This window comes from Rattus norvegicus, chromosome 15 (genome assembly GCF_021556685.1).
Source record: "Rattus norvegicus strain SHRSP/BbbUtx chromosome 15, alternate assembly SHRSP_T2T, whole genome shotgun sequence".
Classification (NCBI taxonomy): domain Eukaryota; kingdom Metazoa; phylum Chordata; class Mammalia; order Rodentia; family Muridae; genus Rattus; species Rattus norvegicus.
This window is the reverse complement of record NC_141548.1, coordinates 53,533,165-53,559,240: the sequence shown is the minus strand read 5'-3', so window position 1 is coordinate 53,559,240 and position 26,076 is coordinate 53,533,165. Positions and strand designations below refer to the sequence as shown.

The window sequence follows — 26,076 nt, the reverse complement described above, 5'->3', positions numbered from 1 at the left end:
CAAGTAGCCCTGAGGAAGGGCTGTAACAGCATACATTCCTATTCTGTTCTACATGCCTATTTCTCTGGACCCTCAGCACACTAGTCCTTAGCTTTTTAATATTCTTCTGTCTGGTGGTGAAAGCAGTGTTTTGTTGTAACATCTTCCTTTATAACAGTGCACGCCCCTGCACTTTTTAAAAAATTTTTATTAGATATATTTCTTGCATTTCAAATGTTATTCCCCTTCCTGGTTTCCTGTCCATAAGCCCCCCTCCCCCCTCCCCTCCCCCTCCCCATGCAGATATTCCCCTCCCCCCATACATCCCCCTTACTGCCCCCCCATATTCCCCTGCACTGGGGGTCCAACCTTGGCAGGATCAAGGGCTTCCCCTTCCACTGGTGCCCCAACAAGGCTATTCTCTGCTACATATGCAGTTGGAGCCCCTGCACTTTTTAACTTGTGGTGCATTTATGGTTTGCATTCTTCAAACTTTCATGCCCTTCATTCATTTTCTCTTAATTAATTTTGTTTCCTTTCTGTTATATACTTGGTAAATGGAGAAATAACCTCTCAGATAAGTTTAAAAATTACTTTCTCCCATCTTTTTATTGAGACTGTACAGTCTGGAACAGACCACATCAGTCTTTATTTTTTGTCTTTCTTTCATCTTCACAACAAATTCATCTCATCTGTATATATTGCATCTAGCTGTGAGCTGTTTGGGGTAGTTTGGGCTATTGCTGCTTTGCCCATCAGAGAACCCACTACTCATCATGCACACACATTTATTTCCTAGGTCTTTCACCTGTTGGCATTTTGTTTCCTAGGCCTCAGACATTCAGGCAAGGACAGTCCTGCTCACCTGGTCACCTCCTTCCAGCTTCATTAACGGCGAAGTGACTGAGACAACTGTACCAGAGTTCTTCAATTATGAAATCCTGGTGTCGAGCACTGGGAAGGAAGGGAAATACAGAAGTGTTTATGTGTAGGTGTTTTCTGCTCTTGCTCCTCCCTGTTATGTGGGTTAACACTTTGTGATAAAGAGCTTATTGCTAATTGTACTATGTATTGTTTTTTCCCTTCCCCAGAGGAGAAGAAACAAGTGTCACTTTAAATGATCTCAAACCAGCCACAGATTACCATGCAAAGTAAGGAGTGTGCTCCCTTGCTTCCATAGGACAGGCACCGCAGCAGTCTAGACTTTGCCTTTGTTGTTGTTAGTAGTAATTGCCTTTAAAATCTATAATATAATTAAAACTAAAGAGGGGACTTTAATTTTTCTACTGGCATTATTAATATTTTCACAACACTTAAAAACATTTAACTCATATGTAAATGTTGCAGTAAAGGAAAGAGCTGATTACCCTGTTTGAGAAATGAAGGGTTAAAAGAACTCTGTAGAGGATCTGCAGTATTTGCTTTAGTACTGCAAACTTGCCCTACCTTCTGAGATGTTTGTACACAGAATCATAAACAATGCTTGGTTCACCCTGATGTGTAGTGATCTGCATCATGTTTGGAGGGACCTTGGAATTTTAAGGTTCTCAGAATTCCACAACATTTAATAGGAATAATTCTGATAATGCCTTAGAGCTTCCCAGTATATTTTGTTAAGTTTTTATTCTGAGGCCTCCACAGCCAGGGGCCCAATACTTAGTCACCCTGTTTTTAAAAAAACATTTATAGTTAGGGTATTCCTATTATACATTAACACTAAGTTTTCTGTCCTTCCATTCAAAGCATTATCTAACCTAATCTATTTCAAGTGGATGACACCATTATTAAGTCAATGATAGTAAAGTAGAATAGAAAGTAATTTTTTTTTGGAAAATTATTAGTTTGGGAAATTGTGTGTAATGTTTGTTTGTGTAGAGACATGTATACATTTTAAAGTGTCTTTGAGTTACAGTAAAATAAAAACACTAGTTTATATTATTTTACTATTTTTAAGGGATATACTTTACTTCTAGATAATACTTGCTTTTTTTGGTAAAATATTTGAAAATCGTCTTACTACTTGCATATATTTAAAGCTGATACTGTTGAAAGTTAAAAGTGGATAAAACTATTTTATCCGATAGAGTGCAGGCAGAGTCCAATTCGATCAAGGGAATCCCATCAGAAGCTGAAAGCTTTACGACCTTAAGCTGTGAGCCGGACACCCCCAATGCACCGAGGATAGCTAACAGAACCAAAAATTCTCTCACGTTGCAGTGGAAGGTAAGAATATTTCATAGAGGATTTCTAAGTAGACATTTCTTCTTTTTTCCTTTTCTCTCCTTGTGTTAAATGTCAATTGTTTTTGGAGACCAAAAGAGTGTTAACTGAAATAACATGTTCTTCTCATTGTACAATAAAGGAGGTGTTTGCTTCTTATGCCATCAGATAACCCACTTCCTGTTGCTGTTGTTTGTCACTGACCTAAAACAACTTACAGGAGAGTAGAGCCTATTTTATCCTACAGGTTACACTCTCTCACTGGAAGTCAGAGCAGAACCATGGAGGAACACTATTTACTGGCTTGCTCCCAGGCCCACTTGCCTACAGATAGTATCTCCATGATGGGCTGAGCCCTCTTCCATCACTGGCAATCAAGAAAAGGCTTCAGTCTGATCGAGGTGGTCCCCAGTTGACCCACTCTCAGATAACCTGGACTATATTAAGTAAACAGCCTAAGGGGGTCAGGGATGCCCCTCCCATACTGGAGATTTAAGGACCGATGATAGAACCTTCCTGCCCTGTGTTAGGCAAACACTATCCCTATTGCCCTTGCCTCGTTTTAAAACTTGCTGTCATCCTGTCTCAGTTGTCTTAGTAATAAGTGGAATTACTTTGAAGGCCTCATTTCCTCTTTTGTATAACTTCAATAAAGGGACAACATAATGGTAGGTGATAATTCAGTGAGGTGTGGTAAAATACTTTACACAGAGTAGTTTTTTCATTGGAGGAAAACAAGAAGGTGGGCTTCAGGTTTTTGAAAGTGAACATTATATCTTTACATACACCCCCAAAAAAGCTTTTTTAAGGAAAAGTAAACATGAGGCCTTAGCAGCTAGACTAAAGCAATTGAAACCATGAACTCTTGGAAAATAAATTTTTACCTTCTCCCTACTTGTAGTCTCTGACTTTGAAGTCTTCTCTTCTGTTACAAAAGATTAGGATTTCCAAGAATCTTTCTCCCCCCTCTTCTCATTATAGTCACTGTGAACTGTTTTTGCTATGTCAATCAGTAGTTAACTATTCTGACTCACAATATTTTTTTTAAAAAATTTAATGTAAGATGTTAGGAATCTCAGAGTTGCGTTTCTTTAGAATCAGAGTTTTAAGAAAAGCCAATGATTCTACAAAAGAGAAGCAGATTAAAGTTGTAGGAGGAAAAAGTTACTAGAAGAGAGATTGGAGTTCTCATTCCAAGAATGAATGTAGACTGATGAACTGCCAAGCTGTCCTCCTGAAGCCACAGATTACTGAGCTGCTGTCTGGATGATGGGCATGCCGTGTCTAGCACCAGGGATCCTAGCACAGCCCTCTGTCCAGCAGCGAACCCACTAGCCTCTGGTATACTGCAAAATAGTCTATTTACATTGTAAGGTTAGTTACAGTAAAAATAGTGGAAATTTAAACCTGATAAAATCTTTTGGGCAAATGATTTTGGTAAGAATTATGAAAGTTACAATAGTTGTTGTTAAAGATTAGAGTATTCAGAAAAATGTAGTTGACCTCTTGCTTTATTTTTCTATTTTTATATGTATGAGTGTTTGCCTGCTTGTATTTATGTGCAATGTATATGTCTGATGTCCATTGAGGCCTAAAGAGGGCATTGGGTCTTAGGGATGGTTGTGAGTCACCATGTTGATTCTGTTAACCAAACCTGTGTTGTCTGTAAGACCACCAATTGCTCTTAACCATGGAACCTGCTCTCAGACCCTCTGACCATTTTTAAAGCTAAGTCACAGAGAACATCTGTGACATAAAGTTGGTTGCTTGTTATTTGTAACTAATTCATATTCTCTCTCTCTCTCTCTCTCTCTCTCTCTCTCTCTCTCTCTCTCTCTCCCCCCCCCCCCGCCCCGTACCTCCCTCCCTCCCTCCCTCCCTCCCCCTCTCCCCCTCTCCACCCCACCCCCTCCCGACTCCCCCATTTCAGGCACCTAGTGACAATGGTTCTAAAATCCAAAGCTTTATTTTAGAATGGGATGAAGTAAGTACACTGAATCTTTTTTTAGTGGTTAAATGTGTGGGTGTATCTTCAGACAAAATAATATTTTGTATGTTTTAGTTGTATTTCTCTTAGTATTATGCATGGTGGGCAAGTGGATGGTTAAGTGTCCTTCGCAAACATAACTAACTGAACTCCCTCTGAAGGAGGATGGTGGGTGTTCCAGCAGCCACTATTGTTACCACTCTGTTTGGCAGTGAGATGGAATCTAAAAGTGAGGCAGACAAAGCCTCACACAATAGCCAGCTTGACTCAGAGCATCAGACAATGTATCTTTGAGGTGAGGGTTGAGGAAAGTGTACAATAACAAAAACATGTATCTCCATAGCGGCATATAAACAAATGACAGAAGCAAGTTGTAATGAGTAATCTAAAGTGAACTCTTACCCACTAAACTGGGAGGGGCACCCAAGCACATTCTAAAAACAACCATGGAATGGAGGAACAATTTACAAGACTTATGTTCACTTGAAGGTTTCTTACAACGTCTCAGAAATCATACACAGCTTCTTTCATGGACTGTGCTATCAAAATGGTCACTTGAGTTGGGGATATAGGTCAGTGGTAAGCTTGAGGCACTGGGTTTAATCACACACACACACACACACACACACACACACACACACACACACACACACAGTAGGGGGAGTTATTCTTTATAATTACCTTGGGAAAGGCACTATTTTTTCCCCATGCCAGCCTTAATAGCAATATTAGTGGTTTCCTATATAGAGAATTACCATAAAATTGATTATTTAAATGACATCTTACGATCATGGTTTTCACTGGGCCAGAATTAAGGTGTGAGTATGACTGTTCCTTCCAGGGGCTCTAGAGCTGTTTCCCGTCCTGGCCAGTTTCCTGTGGCCATGGCCACTCTGCCATTCCCGTACACTGTCTCACCTCTGCCTGCCTGCTCAGGAGGCTGTCTGTTCTTACCTTTGTGGCTTGTCCGCATCATCCAGGGTAATCCTCTTTCTCAAGACTGCTAATTGTTTCTCAAGACCCAAGTTGTTGGTCCTGTCACCATATAAGGTAACATCCGGAGACTAGGGGTTATTAGGTCTTGAGCATCTTTGGCAGTCATAGCAACGCAATGGGCTATACCATTTTAATGCATTATTTTTTTGTTTTTATCTTATATTTGAGAATTATTCCATTCTCTCTAATCCTGTTGTTTATACCAAGCAAAGAAAAGGGGCCAGAGAGACTGGAAATTCTATTGATAATGTGGAGATTCAACAGTATATACTAAAAGAATAAGAAAGCATAACTAAGAAGGTTTTGCTCCAGAAATGCTAAGAGAGTTCATAATAAGATTGCTTTTGACAAATCACAGAAGACTCAATAGGTGATCTGCTAAAATGTAGCAGGAATAGAAAGTTTATTCATTGTTCAACAATTTTATAACATTAATAAACAAGGGATTTCTTTTCAAAGTTTCATTATACTAGTTTATATTATTCAATAATTTGTAATTAACTTAATGACTTTAAACTGAGACTGATGGTAGAGTCATAGTGTCCAAACTAGAGAGCGAAATCTACCATTATTCAGATTATATGATTTTTGTGCTTAGACCATGCAGTAGGTTTAGCTAAATGCTATTAAAAATAATAAGACAGTTCAGTTTTACAGCAAGATACAGGCATTCTCAGAGAAGTAGAAGTAGACCAAGGTACAGGGATGAAAAATAGGTGGGAAAAGAGGAGATGCCCATTTTATTTCAAACCCAGCATTACTGAATTTCCGATTGTCCTCGGGTGGCCTTTCTGTTGTCTGTCTGTGCTGTTCCCAGTTCTGCTAGAATGCTTCAGTGTTATATGTAACTTAGGAGCAGTTGCTGCTTTAAACCTTTATTTTAAAGACACTTAGCAGTCTTAGGAGGAGATTGGAGATAGACTTAAAAACTATTCACAAAGAACTTTTCACAAGTTAATGGTAAGTGGCCATTTGTCTGTCTCAGAGATCAGCCTGTTGCCATCACTACTTGTGCCCCATGAAGATTATAAGGCCCACACCTTGTTGTGGATAGAAATTTATCACTAAAATACCATGTTTAATTCAAGAAACTATGCAAGACTATTTGGAGAGCTACTTCTGCTCTTGGAATTGTGTGCCTGAAGTCAACCTTGTGTAAAATGTTCAGTGTCTCAGCCTTTTCTTAAGATCAGTGGTGTGTGGAACAGAGTGGTGTTGCTGTGTGCTGTACCAGCTAGAAAACAATTGTCAAAAAGGAACTGATAGGGATTTGTCTCTTGTTGGTAGTACATATTATATATAATAACTAGCCATTTCTCCTAGGGGAAAGGAAGTGGAGAATTCTGTCAGTGTTACATGGGCTCACAGAAGCAATTTAAAATTACCAAACTGTCACCAGCAATGGGTTGTAAATTTAGATTATCAGCCAAAAATGACTATGGTGTAAGGTAAGACATTTTGTAAACAATATATATTTTAGATTATTTAGTCAGACTGCCCATTGACAACACTGCTTTATTTTGTTGCTTTAGTTATGATGTAGCAAAGCCAAGAAGAGAATATCTTAGTTACATAGAGGTGACGTTTTCCAACTTCAAATATAAATTAAATCTTTACATGTCAAGAGGGCTTGTGGGTTTTTTGTTTGTTTGTTTTTGTTTCTGTCTTTTTCCCATTTTTCTAAGTTAACCATCAGTGTATATGTTTAATGGTTTTGTTTAGAATCTAGTGGGCTCTATAGCCCTGGTGCTTGATGCAAATAGAAAACACCCCTCCCCTTTTCAATCTTGAAAGGCCCAAATTTTTATTGTTTATTTGTAGATGAAATAATAAGTCATATTTAGGGTAGAGTGTATTAATGCTTCTGGTAAACAGGCTTAGTTCAGTTAGCGTGGTTCTCACTTAGGTGGATAATCAGTAACCATTAAAACAATTCATCTGGAGTTTTGATTTCTCTATTTCTTATAAGGTTTCTCTGTATGGCTCAGGCAAGCCTGGGCTTTTAAGTGTCCTGTTAAAAGTAGCCTGTTTGTTTTATTTTAGAGATTCCTCTACTTAACCTTTTTGGGTGTTGGTGGGTTTAATCACATGGTCTCCATCTTCCACCACATAAAATGGGTTTATGAGAGCTGTCTTTTCTGCTGCATGTATGTACCGTATGGAAACGTGATAGATGTGCACAGTAATTGGGTATTACTGTGTTCTCTTCCTGCACACCACTGTGTACTGTTTCCTACTGACTGAAACAAAGCTTAAAACAGCTAAAAAATTTACATATTTGAAAGAATACTAACCTTTTGGTATCTGGGCTACCTTAAAAATTCTTCATGTCCGTTCAGTTTTGATTGCCTGGGCCTGGAACTGTAGCTGAGTGGTCAGGCTCTGACTTGACATGTTCAATCAAGGTTCTTCATTTGAGCCCCATGACAACAACAACAAATTTAAGATTTTTATTTTGAAGAAATAGTATTAGTGGAGAAAAGAGGTTCTTTATCAATAAAATAATTTGTACTCCTTTTTAAAAAATCATTTGTTCCAACAGTGATTTTAGTGAAGAGGTCTTATACTACACCTCAGGCTGTGCCCCCTCTGTACCTGCAAGTCCTGTGCTGACCAAGGCTGGAGTTACTTGGCTGTCCCTACAGTGGACTAAGCCCTCAGGAACACCGTCAGATGAAGGGATTTCTTACATTTTAGAGATGGAGGAGGAAACATCAGTAAGTACGACTCTATTTTAAATAAGAGTAGAAGTAATTTTGGTACAGTGTTAGTCCCAGTACAGTAAGTGTCACCACAGGAGGTGGCTCATCCCGTCAGGCCTTGCTTCGATGTTGTCTAAGTGAGATTGGGAGGGAGGACTCAAGTCTCTTGATTTCTTGGTGTATGTAAGAGGTTTAGGGGTCTATGAATGTTGAAGTCTATATTTGGAAAACATATCGGCTACACTTTACACTTGAGAGCTGACTGCATAACTCAGTGGTAGAGCATTTACCTAACAGCCATGATGGCACCTTACATCTCCCAGCTCAGAGAGTGGGACATGGTTTGACCAACTTAGGAAGAAAGAAAACGGAATGTCAGCACAGCCTTCAGTCTCCTGCACAGAGCAGTTTCAGAATCCTATGTCACCCTTCCCCACTTAATCCAGTACTGCTTGTGGACATACTGCAGCAGTCTGAGAGTTATATGAGAGACTGTGTGGTGCATCCCGAATCTAGTTCCCTGCCTCTATTGCCTGCCAACCAAAACCAGCTTCATTTAGGATTATGATCAGGTAAAAGTGGCACATTCGTGTGAATATGCTATAAATCTTTATGTATACATTTAAATGGTAAATCATACTATGTTTTAAATTATATCTCCACTTTTGTAATTTCAACATGGGAGCTAATATAGTATGAAATATTGTCACTGGGACTGTAAATAGCAATATTGGGCCTAAGTGGTACCTTATCTCCAAGGACAGTCAACCATTTATTTCTTCACTTAAACACAATTATGTATTCAGGGCAAAGTAGCGGTGTTAAAGACTTGTGCTTAGTTCTTGTGACTTCACTGGGAAATTTGGTTGTTGGGAAATCACTTTGTTGATAGTAAAGTTGCCATTGGCTCCAATTCCTCCTTCAAGACCTTCTCTTGGCTCTTAGATCGACTGAGACTAAAGAATCTCAATTCTTCTACAAAGGGCTCTATAGCATATCAGTGTTCAGTCACCAAAGACAGAAGGGCCACGGTGAGAATTAATTTGCACAGTCAGAGGTGAAGAGTAAGGCAGGCCTTCACATACCTGTTACTCCTCACATCTCTGCAAGTGGATGTCTAATGGAAACTTTCCCTTTACAGGGGTATGGCTTTAAGCCGAAATATGATGGAGAAGATCTTGCTTACACAGTGAAAAATTTGAGACGAAGTACAAAGTATAAATTTAAGGTAAATTTTTAAAGCCCATTAAGAAAAGTATTCTTTTTATTTTTCTTGTGAAATTAAAACCACTTGCACATTTACATTGTGTATCCTTCCAAACCATTCCTTTGGTCTTAAATTTTAATTCTTTCCTTTAGTGGGTAGTTCTGTTTTACTCTTTAGTGTAATGCAATAATGTTCTTCAAATTAATATATTTATGTTCAAATCCAGACATAACATTCTGTGGACCTGGGTAGTGTGGGTACATATACTAAAATATGAATGTTAAAACATACCCACTGTGATTATTAGCATCATGCCATAGAAAGATTCTTTATATATTGTTAGTCGTAATCCCTCAGAGGAGGTGGTATCTACCAGTTTCTTAACTGCAAAGTCATTCTCTGCCCTTTAGAACCATTGTATTCCATACCAGGATTCCATACCTGTTTTAATGCCCATTACAACCCTTGCCTGGGTCTGTTCCTGTGACTGATAATGCTAAGTGGTGATGCCTTACTTTGTAGTTCAACCTTGGGGCACTAGCTTGCTTGCAGTAGTGACAGATTGAAATTCCTCTATGTAAACTTCTGGAATTTATCTTTCCTCCTATGGCATCACTCTAGGATATATTTTGACTCTTAAATTTGCCCAGTACTTGAACTGTTTAATAATTACAGTTAGTAGAAACAAATCTAAAATTATGGCAAGATGCTGGAAAGTTACCTGGACATGTGAGAGCAGTGCAGAGACCAGAGCAAGTTGGACAGAGCACTGCCTTTGACTAGGTTGTCACAGGTCACAGTTGTTCTTAAAATGCTGGAATTATTAAAACTCTCATAATTACATAGTTCGTGACAAGGCAAAAATGTGGGTATAATTTCTAAAATCAAAATGACACCTAGATTGGATCATTGGATTGTTTTTTTCATTTCTTTGTTAAAAAAATCTATCTCATTTTTTTCCCTGCTTGGAAATAAGTTTTTGTTATCTTGTAGCTTCTGTTGGCTAGGAATCCAGGAACCAGTGGTTCAGATTTAAAGACTACTGAAGTGGAATCATTTGAAGGTGTCGGATTCCAAGTTCACTCACCTGGTTCCTCCCTGAGCCCTCAGCTCTCACCACACAGGCTTTCTCATATTATGCACAGGGCATTTCTGCTGCAATCTGTATGTCAGAAGAAACCATTAGGAATAAATTAAGGCTGTAGATTACAAGCACATTTAGTATGCAGATACACAGTTCTCCAACAGAGAGGACTTGTCAGTTTCAAAGTGTTTAGTCATAGCACTGAACGTGTGTTTTGCTCACAGCTTGGTTCAGTGTGTTATTAGGTAACAAGCATTCTGTCTTCGTGTTCTCTCTACAGGTCATTGCTTATAACTCAGAAGGTAAAAGCAGTCCTAGTGAAGTAGTGGAATTCAGCACCTGCCCTGATAAACCAGGAGTACCTGCGAAGCCTTCGGTTAAAGGGAAGGTACACTCACACGGCTTTAAAATTACTTGGGGTAAGATGTTTTTGTGTTTGATTAAAATAATTTAAAAGCGAACTTTTCTTTAAGACCAACCTTGTGAAACTATCACAGTACCTTTTGCTAGAAATTTACCCTTTCGTCCTTAGACAAGAGGAACAAAATCCATAAGCAACTGGTTCAAAATTCAAATTCCTGTTTCATGGATGTAAATGTCCAGATGGACAAATTATTGTTACATTAGGCCGTGCTCAAACAGTGGCTCCTCCTGTGGATGGTTAATTGTTGAAGCAACTTGCTATGGGACAAAGGCAGACTCACAGGAGTTGTTTAGAAGAAAGGGATGCTGTGTTTTCTCAGGACAGAGAGCCCAAGCTCAGTAATTTAATCCACCGAGCCAGCATGATGATTTCCTGTTGGCTACTAGTACCAGTGTTTGAATAACATTGTGATGGTGGTGCTTGGGTAAAGTTATTTATTAACTTAGGGCAGTCTGATAAGAAATGTGTCCTCCAGCAAGGATATATCTGTGGAAAACTGTATACTCACAGATACTAACCAGGTTTGACACTAAAAGAACTGGGGGCCCCTGTAAGAGGATAAACAGGGTCAGCTTCATGTGAAAGAGAGAGATTGCTGAACATGGAGCCAGCAGCATCTGAGTCATCTTAACGCTCAAGTCAAACAACAAGAGCAAAGCTTCAACCTTTGCAGAGCATCTGCTTATATCTGAGTTCAGTGGGTGTGCAAACTCAATCCTGCCTTGGAGACGTTTGGAAAAGTCAGCACATTACAAGTACAGATTTCAAATTCCCTTTGAAGCTAAAGTGAATGGAATGTTGTGCAGCCACTGAAATTATTGTAGAGTCAGTTTTATATGGGTAGATTTAGTGGGACAGACTGGTATATTGATTGAAAATTGGTGACAGTAGTATAAACAAAGGATGTGTGAATAGTAATCGTTCAGTGGTTCTTTTTGCCTTGTAACAATCTGCCTTTGTATTCTGTCTTTTGGGGTTTCCATAATACATACCACTTTTGTTTGTGATAGATCCACCAAGAGACAATGGAGGGGCACCCATCAACAAGTATGTGGTGGAGATGGCAGAAGGCTCTAATGGTAAGGAAGCATAGCTGGTAAAGCTGACAGATGTGCTCTGCTGGATGAACCTCTGGTCTTCTGGCTTTACATTGTTTGCTGCCATAAACACATTTGTGCTGTGCTGAGAATTGTCCTTGATTTGGTGATATTAGCGGGTGCGAGTATTTGTGGCAGCTACAATTGTGCCCATCGTGTTATGCTTCAGATCTGGAAATAGAGTGGACCAAATGTCAGCATCTATTACTAAACTCATATTTTCTTTTTTTTTCTTATTTTCATGTTTATATTATACAAGCCTAGCATGTCCAGACTGATTTTTTTTAGATACTATATATTTAATGTATTAAGGAGTAGTTTATTAAGTTAGGTTTATACCCACATGTACTAGAGGAAAGTTGGTCTCTAAAGGTTAACTCTAATTAAGGTTTTTATGAACTTTGTGCTTGAGTCACCTGTCCATCAGTTTTTATTCCTATAAGGTATGTTTACTTCAAAGAAAGGTCTTGTAATTATGATTAAATGTGTTACTATACTGACTATATTCTTTGTTACAATATTATTACTGGACTAGTAAACACATTTAATATGCTTAATTAAAAGCAGATTACCAGGGTTGGGGATTTAGCTCAGTGGTAGAACACTTACCTAACAAGCACAAGGCCCTGGGTTCAGTCCTCAGCTCCGGGAATTAAAAAAAAAAGCAAATTACCAATCTAAGTCAAACACTGTACAGAGATATTTCAGTTCAACAAAACCATGCAGATTTGTATCGGAGACCACATGCATAAAGAAAATCTATTTCAGGAAACCCAAGTCAGGCTTGAATTGTTTCTGACAACTTACATAGACACTTAGTAAATGAAGCCTGAGATGCCAGCCCCCTCCATGATACCACAGTGTTACCATTATCTGGTAGCTGATTGCACACAATTCTGCACCTTTCAGGAAGCAAGTGGGATATGATCTACAGTGGCGCCACCAGGGAACATCTTTGTGACCGGCTGACTCCAGGCTGCTACTACCGCCTGCGGGTTTACTGCATTAGTGATGGAGGGCAGAGTGCGGTAATGCTTATGTGTACACGTGTTTGTTTTTTAATTTGGACCACATGGGGCAGGGCCAACATTTCCTGACTTCATTGGTGAAGTCTGTGGACAAATAGGCAAGAGTAATGTTTGTAACACGGTTTTTGTAACCTGGGTGCTATGTTAGAGTTACCAGAATATTCTAACAGGATATTTTACTCGCAGTACATATTTAGGTAAATCTTAGGAAGATATTTGATATCTATATTCAGCAGAAACTGAAATAGTTAGATACTGATTTGCTGCTTTGCAAATTGTGTCTCTGGAGAAACCATAAACTGTTCGAACACAGATACAACATTTTAGTATTTCAGAAAATCTAGCCATTATTTTATGATTCTTAAGAGAAGCAGTAACTGGGGTTTAATCCCAGCACTTGAGAGGTAGAGGATGATGGATCTCTGAGTTCAAGGACCAGCCTGGTACACAGAGCAACAGAGCAAGTTCCAGGACAGCCAGGGCTACAAAACCCTGCCTCAAAAAAAAAAAAAAAAAAAAAAGAAAGAAAGAAAAAAAAAGGACTCAGTAACTCAGTGACCAATAACTTTATCAGTTGTTTTGATCGTATCCCAATTCTGAGGACAGTTTTAGAGCCTGGTTCAATACTGAGTACATTTGGCATCTTTGGTTGCACTTACTCAATCCCAACATTTTCATTGCTTAGTAATTCAGAGAGGGTGTCTTCATCAGGCTTCCTGACGGCCTATTTGGGCTGGTCACAGTCCTTGAGGGTTTCTACTTTGAATCTGCTTGAGGACAAACAAGAGCATGAGAACACTGGGCAGAGACTGCCCTTTTCCTCATTTTAGGTCATTTCAAACTACAGAAATGTTTTGTGATTTCCACTCCCTGCCAAGATGCTTGCTATAGTCCCTGTCTCTACTTTCTTGTGAGTTTCAGAGAGCATCCTAAAGCATGCCAGGAGCCCTGGCCCAGGCACATACCACAAGCAACCTCAGTAGCCAAGCTCAGTGCAGCAGGGTGAGGCAGATCCCCCTCCCCACAGTTTTGGACAGCATGTGGCGCACCTCTGCTTGCTTATACCTCCTGTTCTTCACTCCTGAGCTGGAATCACGTTCTAGGCACCTGATGTATTTTTAAAGAATTTAACCAAGAATCAGTTATTGGAACATTCATAATAATGTTTTTCAAATGGAAGTTTGCATAATAAAAGCACTGTTGTTAAAAATGACTTTTAAACTTCTTGTTAGGCATGCAAGTATTGTGAAACTAAAGTGTGTGTGCTGCCCAGCAGGATTGTGGTACAGTGTTCCCTTCTATTAATCGAGAAAGGTCCCTGGTGGTAAAGGCATAATTTGATGCTAGAACAGTTTTCTGTGGAAGAGATCTTCCTGAATCCCTAGAACCATCCGGAGAAAAGGAGAATCTCCCCGCATTTAAGAACAACAAACATAACATCTAAAATTCTTTTCAAGTATATCATTGAAGAACGCCTCTACATTACATAGAATGTCTGTCTGAAAAAATGTTGAACAAGTGGTTTGTGTTTAAAAAGAATTAAATATTAAATGTGAACTTTTATATACAACTAGGGCAGGTGATCTTCAAAATAAAATCAAGGCTGGGGCTGCTAGCATTTCATGATAAGATACTTGCTTAGCATTTGTAAGACCCTGGGTTCAAACTCTTGTCACATAAGAAAATAAAGCCTTTAAAAATAGGGACCAAAGCAATACTAAATAAAGGTGTCATGTACTAGAGAAACTAACTGGCTGTAGAACTGATATTAGAGGAATAAAAAAATAAATAAGTTAACATTAGGGTTAAAAGACAGTTTAAAAAAAAATAAAAGCCCTATGAGTCTTAACCTTCAAAACCAAAAAGGTAGAAAGCATCTATAGTGTTGGAACAACCTAAGAGGACTGTGGGTCCCTGTGGACAGGATTGGTTTAGCTGCCTATTGTCTTGGATTCGTTGTTTTGTTTTGTTAAAGGACTTATTCCTTTTCCCGTTTGTTTTTTTTAATAGTAGTTATAGCACATGTCTTTTTGTCTATAAAAATATGTTGCAATGATTTAATAAGGCTTGATTCTATTCAGCACTTTATTTCTGTGAATAGTAAAGTATGATTTCACACTGATACAATTTTATATTGTGTTAAAATCCTTTATCAAAGCAATCCAGTTGTTTAGAGCCTTTTGTTTGATTTTTCTGCAGGTCTCTGAATCTTTACTTGTGCAGACTCCAGCTGTGCCTCCTGGCCCATGCCTCCCTCCCAGGTTGCAGGGTAGACCCAAAGCAAAAGAAATACAGTTACGATGGGGTAATTTCCATTTTGCTACTGAATTATAATTAAATTAGAACCAAAATATTCCTCCTGTTAAACCCCTAAATCTATCCCTGCTTAGGACCTCCTCAGGTTGACGGCGGATCACCCATTTCCTGTTATGCAGTAGAAATGACTCCTGCAGATAAAGATGAGCCCAGAGATGTTTACCAAGGCTCTGAAGTGGAGTGTACAGTGAGCAGCCTTCTTCCTGGAAAGACGTACAGCTTCAGACTTCGTGCAGCAAACAGAATAGGGGTGAGGGAACTGCCATCTTATCATCGCGCCTGTCACTGTTTATAAGCTTCTAGTGATAAAGAAGGAACAGTGCCCTATCACTTGCCTTTCTGTCTTTGTACTTTCAGATCTTAGAGTTTATGGCACTTGGAAGGAGTTGTGGCTTCCTTTCAGATGTTTAAAAGCCTGTTTGCCTGCTCACTAAACTGGTTTTATGGAGCATTTACTCCCCACTGAAAACCAGATGGAATTCATGCTTTGCTTCATGAGCACATGCTGATATTTAAGCATTTATGGTTTATATGAGTAATTTAAAAGTGTGCGTGTATATGTTTGTGTATACAGAGGTGGGGGAGATCCATAAAATACATAAAAAGGTGATAGCCCCTCGTTGCAGCTAGTGAGGCTAGGGCTGGAAGAGCGCGGCGTCCACACAGCTGCCGATGCCCTCACTCTCTGCTAGGGCAGATAGGAGCCCTGAGATAAAGCAGTTGCTTGGGTGGGTGGCACATTTTTAAAAACTATTCCAAAATTAATTGTTTTCAAACTTTAAACTCACAGGTCTCTTTACCAATGTTTTAAGACTTGTGCTTAAACTGTGCTTTGTTTTATAATCTGTCTCCAGTTGAACTCCATTTTAATCTGAGTACACTTAAATATTGCGAATGGAATTGTATGGTCTGCAGGCAGTCATAGTCCGTATGCCTTCAGCAACCGCATAGGCTGCAGTTAACTGGTAGCATAGTCGATGTGATGTCTTCCTTTTTATTTACTGGTTTTTACTAGTTTGTCAAGATAACTTTGCACATTTACTTCCTTTATTTCCACTAAACACCCATCTTTGACTTTTTAAGCTAAGATTGGTGCCTGCCATCTCCCATGTTTGTATTTGGTGCCGTCATCCCCCTTCAGATCATTCCTTTATCGCACCTCCCTAATTTACTAGTGCCCATCTCCTTTTACAAAAAGCAGTTCATAAAGAGAATAAGGGAGTGGGAGAGACAAAGTATATTAAATGAAACTTAAAACTCTGCTTCTTTTTCTATAATTGTTAAATCTTTTACTCTTAATGAATGCCTTTAGAATTATGACCAAATTAATTTTGAAGAACTTAATTGCTGGTAAGTCTTTAGATATAGGATTCTGTGCAGTGAACGTTTAAGGATGAAAAAGAAAACTGTGTTCTGTTTTTCTAGTTTGGACCATTTTCAGAAAAATACGATATCACTACAGCCCCTGGGCCACCCGACCAGTGCAGACCCCCTCAAGTGACATGCAGATCTGCAACTTGTGCACAAGTGAATTGGGAGGTACTGTAATTTCTACTTACTTACATAATTTTCCTAAGTAGTGCTTATAAAAAAATAAAAGTAATCTTCGCTTTTGATCCTTTATTTATGTGAAAACTGAGTCCTAGATAAATTCACATGGTAGAAATGAGTTAATTGTTGGAGTAAGATAGATTTGCCTTTTAAGTATTCAGGCTCTGGTTTTTGTTACTTAGTGTGTTTAATCAAAGGTTTTGTTTCTTTACTGAGATTTTAGCAACTGGCGAACTTTGAACAATCAATTGTAAGATTTGATGTATCTTTCTCTCAAATTCATTATCAGTATATTGTGTATTGTAATTGGTCACTGATATCCAATTTCCTTTGAAACTTGTGAAAATATCTGTGTAAGTTAACATTCTGTCGTCAAATTATTTTGAAGTGACTTTATTAAGATACTCTGACTCTGAGGCATATTTTTCTTGTGCTATAAGGCAGAAGACTGTTCAGGTAGTTTTAATGAATGAAAATTGTACACTATTGATTGTGTTGAAATGTTTTAAATCAGACAGTCTCATTTTTAATATGTTAGAGGAAGGAATGATTGTTCCCCAGAGCTGTTGAATTACTTTCAAGACTAAGAAAACTGTATCCTTTTCATAAAGATTCCTTTGAGTAACGGAACTGACATCACTGAGTACCGGCTGGAATGGGGAGGAGTTGAAGGAAGTATGCAGATATGTTACTGTGGACCTGGCCTCAGTTGTGAATTAAAAGGACTTTCACCAGCTACTACCTATTACTGCAGAGTCCAAGTAGGTGACCGGTACCTGGGCACACACACTACTCAGAATCTTCTGTTTAGAGGTCACGGCCACAAGTGTGTCTTTGTTAACTTGCTTTATTCATCTGTAGGCTTTGAGTGTTGTAGGTGCGGGTCCCTTCAGTGAAGTTGTAGCCTGTGTGACGCCACCGTCGGTTCCTGCCATTGTGACTTGTCTTCAGGAAATACGTGATGATGATATAGAATACCCCCATTACTCACCCTCCACCTGCCTTGCAATTAGCTGGGAAGAGCCTTACGACCATGGCTCAGAAATCCTTGCCTATAGCATAGACCTTGGAGACAAGCAGCCCTTGACAGTGGGGAAGGTGACAAGCTATGTCATAAACAGTTTGCAACCAGATACAACATACAGGTACACCTCAAAATCTGTCTGTTTGCCTAAACCAGGAAGCTGTGTAAGTACAATAGCCATAAAGTAAGATTTTTTCTGTATGTGTCGTTTAGAATACGAATTCAAGCCTTGAATAGCCTTGGAGCTGGGCCTTTCAGCCATACTATTAAATTAAAAACTAAGCCCCTTCCTCCTGATCCACCTCGGCTGGAATGTGTTGCCTTTAACCACCAGAACCTTAAGCTTAAATGGGGAGAAGGAACTCCAAAGACGTTAGCAACAGATGCTGTTCAGTACCACCTTCAGATGGAAGATAAGAACGGAAGGTAGGCTTTCTACTTCCTTTTTCATGTGTAGAAGTTGGGGGTTAAGGTATAAAATGTTTATAGTAAATAGTTTGCCAGGCCAGACTGAAGGCTCTCATAAGGGGCCCACTAGGTGGCTCAGTGGGTAGAGACTCCTGCTGCCCTGATTCCCAAGCTGAGTACCTGCGTGACAAAAGGAGAACCAACTCCATCCATTACATGTGTATCACAGACCACACACACACACACACACACACAAATTAATTAAAATGTAATAAAGTTATTTATCAAAGCTATCTTAAATAATTTAAGTACGTTTTTCAAACTCTCAGAAGGCTCCCTGTGGCTTTCTTGTTTTAATTCCAGTGATGCTCAGGAACTTACGTGAGCTCTTACCTTAGCTATGAAGTAACTCTCTGCAGTTGATTTCCAGCTGCACAATTTATACAAACTGTGATCTGTTCAAGGCTTCTGAGTGAGATTTTAGACAGCACGGCTATGACTTACACTCCTGATGCAAGGACACTTCAGCCCCTCCCTCACCAGCAAGGCCTAGTTGGACTGTGATTTTTGTCCAGTGTCGTTGGCACACTGCCTGTCCCACTTTCATGTTCTTCCACACGTCTGTTGGGCTTCTACATACACGCACTGACACTGCCCTAGCAGATCCTGTACTTCAGTTAGAGTATATTATTCAGATTATTTTTAACATTGTTTAAATACCAATTTAGAACTGTTTATTTACTCTGCATATACCACATAAACATTGCCTTGTGCATTATATAGCTAGTAATCTTGTAATATTTTAAGATTATAAATAATACTTCTGTACTTTTTACACAATTAGAAGATTGCCCAACTTAAGCATGTAAAATACTAAACAGTTTCTCCAAGGTTTACATTGGCTTTAATAACTTTTCCGAACACTTTAATGGCCATAGTGTGTGTTTCTTAATGTCTGTGCTTTTTTTTTTTACAAATATATATATAATTTTTTATTATTGAATATTTTCTTTATTTACATTTCTAAGTTGTGCTCTTTTCTGGTTTCCCCTCCGGAAACCCACTATCTCATCCTCTCCTCCCCCTGCTTCTATGAGGATGTTCCTACACACACACACCCACTCCCTCACATCTCCCGCCCTGGCATTCCCCTGCACTGGGGCATTGAGCCTTCATAGGACCAAGGGTCTCTCCTTGCTGTGATGCCCTACAAAGCCATCCTCTGCTACATATGCAGCTGGAGCCATGAGTGACTGACTCCACGTGTACTCTTTGATTGGTTGTTTAATCCCTGGCAGCTCTGGGGTGTCTGGTTGGTTGATACTGTTGTTTTTCCTATGGGGTTGCAAACCCCTTCAGGTCCTTAAGTTCTTTCTCTAACTCCTCCATTGGGGACCCCATGCTTAGACCAATGGTTGGCTGTGAGCATTCACCTCTATATTTGTCATGCTCTGGCAAAGCTTCTTAGGAGTCTTCTTGGCATCCTTAGTAGTGCCTCACTCAGGATTATATTTTCTAGTTCCATCCATTTGCCTATGAATTTCATGAAGTCATTGTTTTAGCTGAGTAGTACTCCATTGTGTAAATATACCACATTTTCTGTATCCATTCCTCTGTTGAAGGGCATCTGGACTCTTTCCAGCTTCTGGCTATTATAAATAAGACTGCTATGAACATAGTGGAGCCTGTGTCCTTGTTATATGTTGGAGCATCCTTTAAGTATATGCCGAGGAGTGGTATAGCTGGGTCCTCAGGTAGTACTATGTCCAGTTTTCTAAGGACCCTCCAGACTGATTTCCAGAGTGGTTGTACCACCTTGATATCCTACCAGCAGTGGAAGAGTATTTCTCTTTCTCCACATTGTCACGAGCATCTGCTGTCACCTGAGTTTTTTGATCTTAGCCATTTTGACTGGTGTGAGGTAGAATCTCAGGGTTGTTTTGATTTGCATTTCCCTGATGACTAAGGGTGTTGAACATTTCCTTAAGTGCTTTGTGGCCGTTTGAAATTCCTCAGTTGAGAATTCTTTGTTTGGTTCTGTATCCCATTTTTAATAGGGTTATTTGATTCTCTGCAGTCTAACTTCTTGAGTTCTTTGTATATGTTGAATATTAACCCTCCATCAGATGTAGGTTTGGTAAAGATCTTTTCCCAATCTGTTGGTTGCCGTTTTGTCCTAATGACAGTGTTCTTTGCCTTACAGAAGCTTTGCAGTTTTATGAAGTCCCATTTGTGGATTCTTGATCTTACAGCATAAGCCATTGGTGTTCTGTTCAGGAAATTTACCCCTATGCCCATGTGTTTGAGAATCTTCTCCACTTTCTCTTCTATTAGTTTGAATGTATCTGGTTTTATGTGGAGGTTCTTGATCCACTTGGACTTGAGCTTTGTACAGGGTGATAAGAATGGATCGATTTGCATTCTTCTACATGCTGACCTCCAGTTGAACCAGCACCATTTGTTGAAAATGCTATCTTCTTTCCATTGGATGGTTTTAGCTCCTTTGTCAAAGATCAAGTGACCAGAGGTGTGTGGGTTCATTTCTGGGTCTTCAGTTCTATTCCATTGATCTACCTGCCTGTCTGTGTACCAATATCAGACAGTTTGTTTTTTTGGTTTTTGTTTTTTTTTTAAATCACTCTTGCTCTGTCATGGATGGTGATTCCCCTAGAAGTTCTTTTATTGTTGAGGATAATTTTCGCTATCGTGGGATTTTTGTTATTCCAAATGAATTTGCAAATTGCTATTTCTATCTCTATAAATAATTGAGTAAGAATTTTGATGGAGATTGCATTGAATCTGTAGATTGCTTTAGGCAAGATGATCATTTTTACTATATTATTCCTGCCAATCCATGAGCATGGGAGATCTTTCCATCTTCTTAGATCGTCTTCAATTTCTTTCTTCAGAGACTTGAAGTTCTTGTCATACAGACCTTTCACTTACTTGGTTAGAGTCACACCCTGAAGTATTTTAGGTTATTTGTGACTATTGTGAAGGGTGTCATTTCCCTAATTTCTTTTTCTCAGTCTGTTTATCCTTTGAGTAGAGGAAGGCTACTGATTTGTTTGAGTCAATTTTATACCCAGCCCCTTGCTGAAGTTGTTTATCAGGCTTAGTAGTTCTCTGGTGGAACTTTTGGGGTCACTTAACTATTCTATCATATCATCTGCAAAAATGATATTTTGACTTCTTTGTATCCCTTTGACCTCCTTTTGTTGTATGAGTGCTCTGGCTAGGACTTCAAGTACTATATTGATAAGTAGGGAGACAGTGGGAAATCATGTCTAGTCCCTGATTTTAGTGGGATTGCTTCAAATTTCCCTTCATTTAGTTTGATGTTGTCTTCTTGTTTGCTGTATATTGCTTTTACTATGTTTAGGTATGGGCCTTAAATATCTGATCTTTCCATGACTTTATCATGATAGGGTGTTGAATTTTGTCAAATGCTTTCTCAGCATCTAATGAGATGATCATGTGGTTTTTTTTTTCTTTGAGTTTGTCTATATAGTGGATTATGTTGATGGATTTCTGTATATTGAACAATCCCTACATCCATGGGAAGAAGTCTACTTGATCATGATGGATAATCGTTTTGATGTGTTCTTGAATTTGGTTTATGAGAATTTTATTGAGTATTTTTGCATTGATATTCAGAAGGGAAATTGGTGTGAAGTTCTCTTTCTTTGTTGGGTCCTTGTGTGGTTTGGGTATAAGCATAATTGTCACTTCATAGAACAAATTGAGTAGTGTTGCTTCTGTTTTTATTTTGTGGAATACTTTGAAGAATATTGGTATTAGGTCTTTTTTGAATGTCTGATAGAATTCTGCACTAAACCCACCTGGTCCTGGGCCCTCTGTTGTTGTTGTTGTTGTTGTTGTTGTTGTTGTTGTTGTTGTTGTTGTGAGAATTTAATGACTGCTTCTATTTCTTTGGGGGTTATGGGACTGTTTAAATGGTCTATATGATTCTGATACCTAGAAAATTGTTCATTATGCTTTTGTAGTAGGATCTGATGATTTTTTTGAATTTCCTCAGTTTCTTTTGTTATGTCTCCCTTTTCTTTTCTGATTTTGTTAATTGGATACTGTCTTTGTGCCCTCTGGTTAATCTGGCTAAGGGTTTTATCTTGATTTTCTAAAGAACCAGCTTCTGGTTTGTTGACTCTTTGTATTCTTTTTGTTTCTACTTGATTTCAGCCTTGAGTTTGATCATTTCTTACAGTCTACTCCTTTTGATGTATTTGCTTCTTTTTGTTCTACAGCTTTTAGGTGTGCTGTCAAGCTGCTCATCTATGCTCTTCCAGCTTCTTTATGAAGGCACTCAGATATAAGTTTTCCTCTTAGCACTACTTTCATTGTGTCATAAGTTTGGGTATGTTGTGACTTCATTTTCAGTAAATTCTAAAAAGTCTTTAATTTCTTTCTTGACCAAGTTATCATTGAGTAGAGCATTGTTTAGCTTCCATATGTATGTGGACTTTCTGATGTTTTTAATGTTATTGAAGACCAACCTTAGTCCATGGTGATCTGATAAGATGCATGGGATCATTTCAGTCTCCTTGTATCTGTCAAGGGCTGTTTTGTGACCAATTATATAGTCAGTTTTGGAGAAGGTGCCATGAGGTGCTGAGAAGAAGGTATATTCTTTTGTTTAAGGATGAAGTGTTCTATAAATGTCTATTAAATCTATTTGGTTCATAACTTCTGTTTGGTTTCACTGTGTTTAGTTTAGTTTAGTTTCTGTTTCCATGATCTGTCCATTGATTAGAGTGGGTGTTAAAGTCTCCACTATTATTGTGTGAGGTGTAATGTGTGCTTTGAACTTTCATAAAGTTTCTTTTATGAATCTGGGTGCTCTTGCAGTTGGAGCATACATGTTCAGAATTGAGAGTTCATCTTGGTAGATTTTTTCCTTTGAAAATATGAAGTATCTTCCTTATCTTTTTTGATAACTTTTGGTTGAAAGTCAATTTTATTTGACATTAGAATGGCTGCTCCAGCTGGTTTTGTGGGACCATTTGCTTGGAAAAAATTTTTTCCAACCTTTTACTCTGAGGTAGGGTCAGTCCTTGTCACTGAGATGTGTTTCCTGTATGAAGCAAAATGCTGGGTTCTCTTTACGTATCCAGTCAGTCAGTCTCACCTTTTTATCGGAGAATTGAGTCCATTGATGCTTCCTGTTATTTTTCTTGTTAGAGGTGGTATTATGTTTGTGTGGCTATTTTTTTGGGCTTGTTGAAAGATTAGTTTCTTGCTTTTTTCTAGGGTGGTTCCCTCCTTGTGTTGGAGTTTTATATCAATTATCCTTTGTAGGGCTGGATTTATGGAAAGATATTGTGAAAATTTAGTTTGGTCATAGAATAACATGGTTTCTCCATCTATGTTAATTGAGAGTTTTGCTGGATATAGTAGCCTTGGCTGGCATTTGTCTTCTCTTAGGGTCTGTATGACATCTGCCCAGGATCTTCTGGCTTTCATAGTCTCTAGTGAAAGGGTGGTGTGATTCTGATAGGTCTGCCTTTATATGTTACTTGACCTTTTTCCTTTATTGCTTTTAATATTCTTTGTTTGTTTTGTGCATTTGGTGTTTTGACTATTATGTGACGGGAGGAGTTTCTTTTCTAGTCCAATCTATTTGAAGTTCTGTAGGCTTCTTATGTGTTTATGAGCATCTCTTTCTTTAGGTTAGGAAAGTTTTCTTCTATAATTTTGTTGAAGATATTTACTGACCCTTTAAGTTGGGAGTCTTCACTCTCTTCTATACTGATTATTCTTAGGTTTGGTCTTCTCATTGTGTCCTGGATTTCCTGGATGTTTTGTGTTAGGAGTTTTTTTGCCTTTTGCATTTTCTTTGACTGTTATCTCAATGTTTTCTATGGTATCTTCTGCCCTGAGATTCTCTCTTCTATCTTATTGTTTCTATTTCCATTTTTAAATCCTGGGTAGTTTTGTTCAATTCCTTCTCCTGTTTGGTTGTGTTTTCCTGTAATTCTTTAAGGGATTTTTATGTTTTCTTTGTAAAGGCTTCCACCTGTTTACCTGTGTTCTTCTGCATTTCTTTAAGGGAGTTATTTTATGTCCTTCCTAAATCCTCTATCATCATCAGATGTGATTGTAAGTCCAGATCTTTTCTGGTGTGGTGTGGTATCCAAGACTTTCTGTGGTGGAAGAACTGGGTTCCGCTGATGCCAAGTAGCCTTGGTTTTTGTTGCATATGTTCTTGTGCTTGGCTCTCACCATCTGCTTAATCTCTAATACCACTTGCCCTTGCTGTCTCTGACAAGAGCCTGTCCCTCGTGTGATTCTGTTTGTGTCTAGAACTCCTCAGAGTCCAGCTTTCTCTGAGATCCTGTGATCCTAAGATTCTGGGTGTGTCAGAGCTCCTGGAGGTCAAGCTGCCTCTAGGATCCTGAAATCTGGATGTTACCGAACTCCTGAGTTTCTGTTGTGTCAGAGCTCCTGGGAGTTAAGCTTTCTCAGGGTGTTGCAGGAGTGGGTTGGGAGTCAGAGACCTGGGTCTGCTCTGGGCACAGGTGCAAGCTGGAAGAAACTTGTGCCTCTGGCTGGGCAGGGAAACCCAGGTTCCTGTGGGGGTCCCAGTTATGAAAGATGTTATGGCTTCAACTGTGATCCTGGGTGTGTTAGAGCACCCGGGCGTCTGGCTTCCTCCGGGTGTTGTGGAACTGGGTGCGGAGCCAGTGCCCAAGGTCTGCTCAGGGCACTGGTTCAGACCAGAAGGAAGGATGTCTGTTCTTTTATTTATGGCATAATTATATGTGTTTTTCCCCAGAAGGTTCTTTGCCAGTTGTGTGGTATAATCATTTGTCTTTCTTATGAAGTGTTGTGGGTGAATCGTTCAAAGTCTTCTCACTCTTGAAAGATCATTGCACTCAGGGTGAAGAGCAAGAAGGCTGGCTAGAGACAGTTCTGATGCAGTGCTTGGCTAAAACGCAGGCTAAAGATCCATGTATTTTTAGCAGATAGTGCAAGCACTAGGTGAATTGAGTGTTAAAGTTTTTCTCCAGCTTATAGCTTTTGCATTTGGGATAGTTCAAAAAGGTTTATCAGAAAACATTCCAATTAGTGGACAAGAGATAAAGCTTCTGCTAAACATAAAACACAGGGTTGGGAACTGCTGGTTTACATTCATTTAGCATCTGAGAAGTTGCTAGGGAATGAATGTGGCTAGGAAAAGGAAAATTTAAGACCTTTAATGATCTATAATTAACATATAAGTTTAATAAATTATGCCAACTTGATAGCTTTGATTTCTTTGTCCTTTTTTTTAGATTTAAAAAAGTTTTATTTTATGTATGAATGTTTTACCTGCATGTATGTGTGCAACACATGCATGCTTGGTGCCCTCAGAGGTGAGCAGATGGCGTTAGGTGCCCTGGAACTGGAGTCACACGTGCTTACGAGCACCATGCATGTTGAGAACCATGCATGTGGGCTCCTCTCTGCTCCTCTCCGTTTCTGTGGAGATCCATGTTTGCCATCTGGTGGCATCAGGGGATGACTCGGTCGTTTTCAGCAGTTTTCATCGGTGGTTGTTTCCCACCTCCCTTCCTTTCTTATTTAAAGAAAAAGTAGTTCAGAGGATGAGACACCAGGCTTATTCAGTTACTGTGTTATTAGCGATCTGTTTGCTTCGGGTCATCAACTGTTTCTTATTCCTAATATAGTTTCCAGGCTGTTAGCATTGCCATTAGTCATTCCCTAGTTCCCAACTATTTTTAAAACTGCCCATTAAAAACAATGAGAAACATCCAATTTATAAGTAATATATTAGGGGAAATCTGTATAATTATAAGCATCTACCTAATAGTTTATATTGGTAATTTATTTGAAGTTTTATAGTCTTTCATAGTACTATCTAAATATCTAAGAAAGGTCACTAATGTAGCTAGAATTAATGGCCGTGAATTAAGAATCCCCTTTTGTGTTCAGATAAAAACAAGAGAAATTTAAGAACAAATTATCTCATAGCTCAAGTTCGTGCTGTCGATTATGACTTGGTTAGAAGTAACTCATAAAAGCAGTAACTTTA

General features: G+C 38.9%; 1 protein-coding gene across 14 annotated transcripts in view; it reads left to right on the top strand.

Moving 5' to 3' along the window:
- The window catches only part of Fndc3a (fibronectin type III domain containing 3a), a 180,430-nt gene that overhangs the window by 143,314 nt on the left and 11,040 nt on the right, over positions 1-26,076 (top strand). For all 14 annotated transcript variants that reach the window (XM_087585799.1, XM_087585807.1, XM_087585796.1 and 11 more), the window contains 16 exon segments: positions 810-967; positions 1,071-1,130; positions 2,064-2,202; positions 4,130-4,183; positions 6,506-6,630; positions 7,725-7,899; positions 9,026-9,112; positions 10,456-10,594; positions 11,610-11,678; positions 12,606-12,724; positions 14,924-15,029; positions 15,115-15,290; positions 16,466-16,579; positions 17,203-17,352; positions 17,453-17,736; positions 17,829-18,041. In XM_087585799.1, coding sequence (XP_087441925.1) covers positions 810-967; positions 1,071-1,130; positions 2,064-2,202; positions 4,130-4,183; positions 6,506-6,630; positions 7,725-7,899; positions 9,026-9,112; positions 10,456-10,594; positions 11,610-11,678; positions 12,606-12,724; positions 14,924-15,029; positions 15,115-15,290; positions 16,466-16,579; positions 17,203-17,352; positions 17,453-17,736; positions 17,829-18,041 — 2,168 coding nt within the window.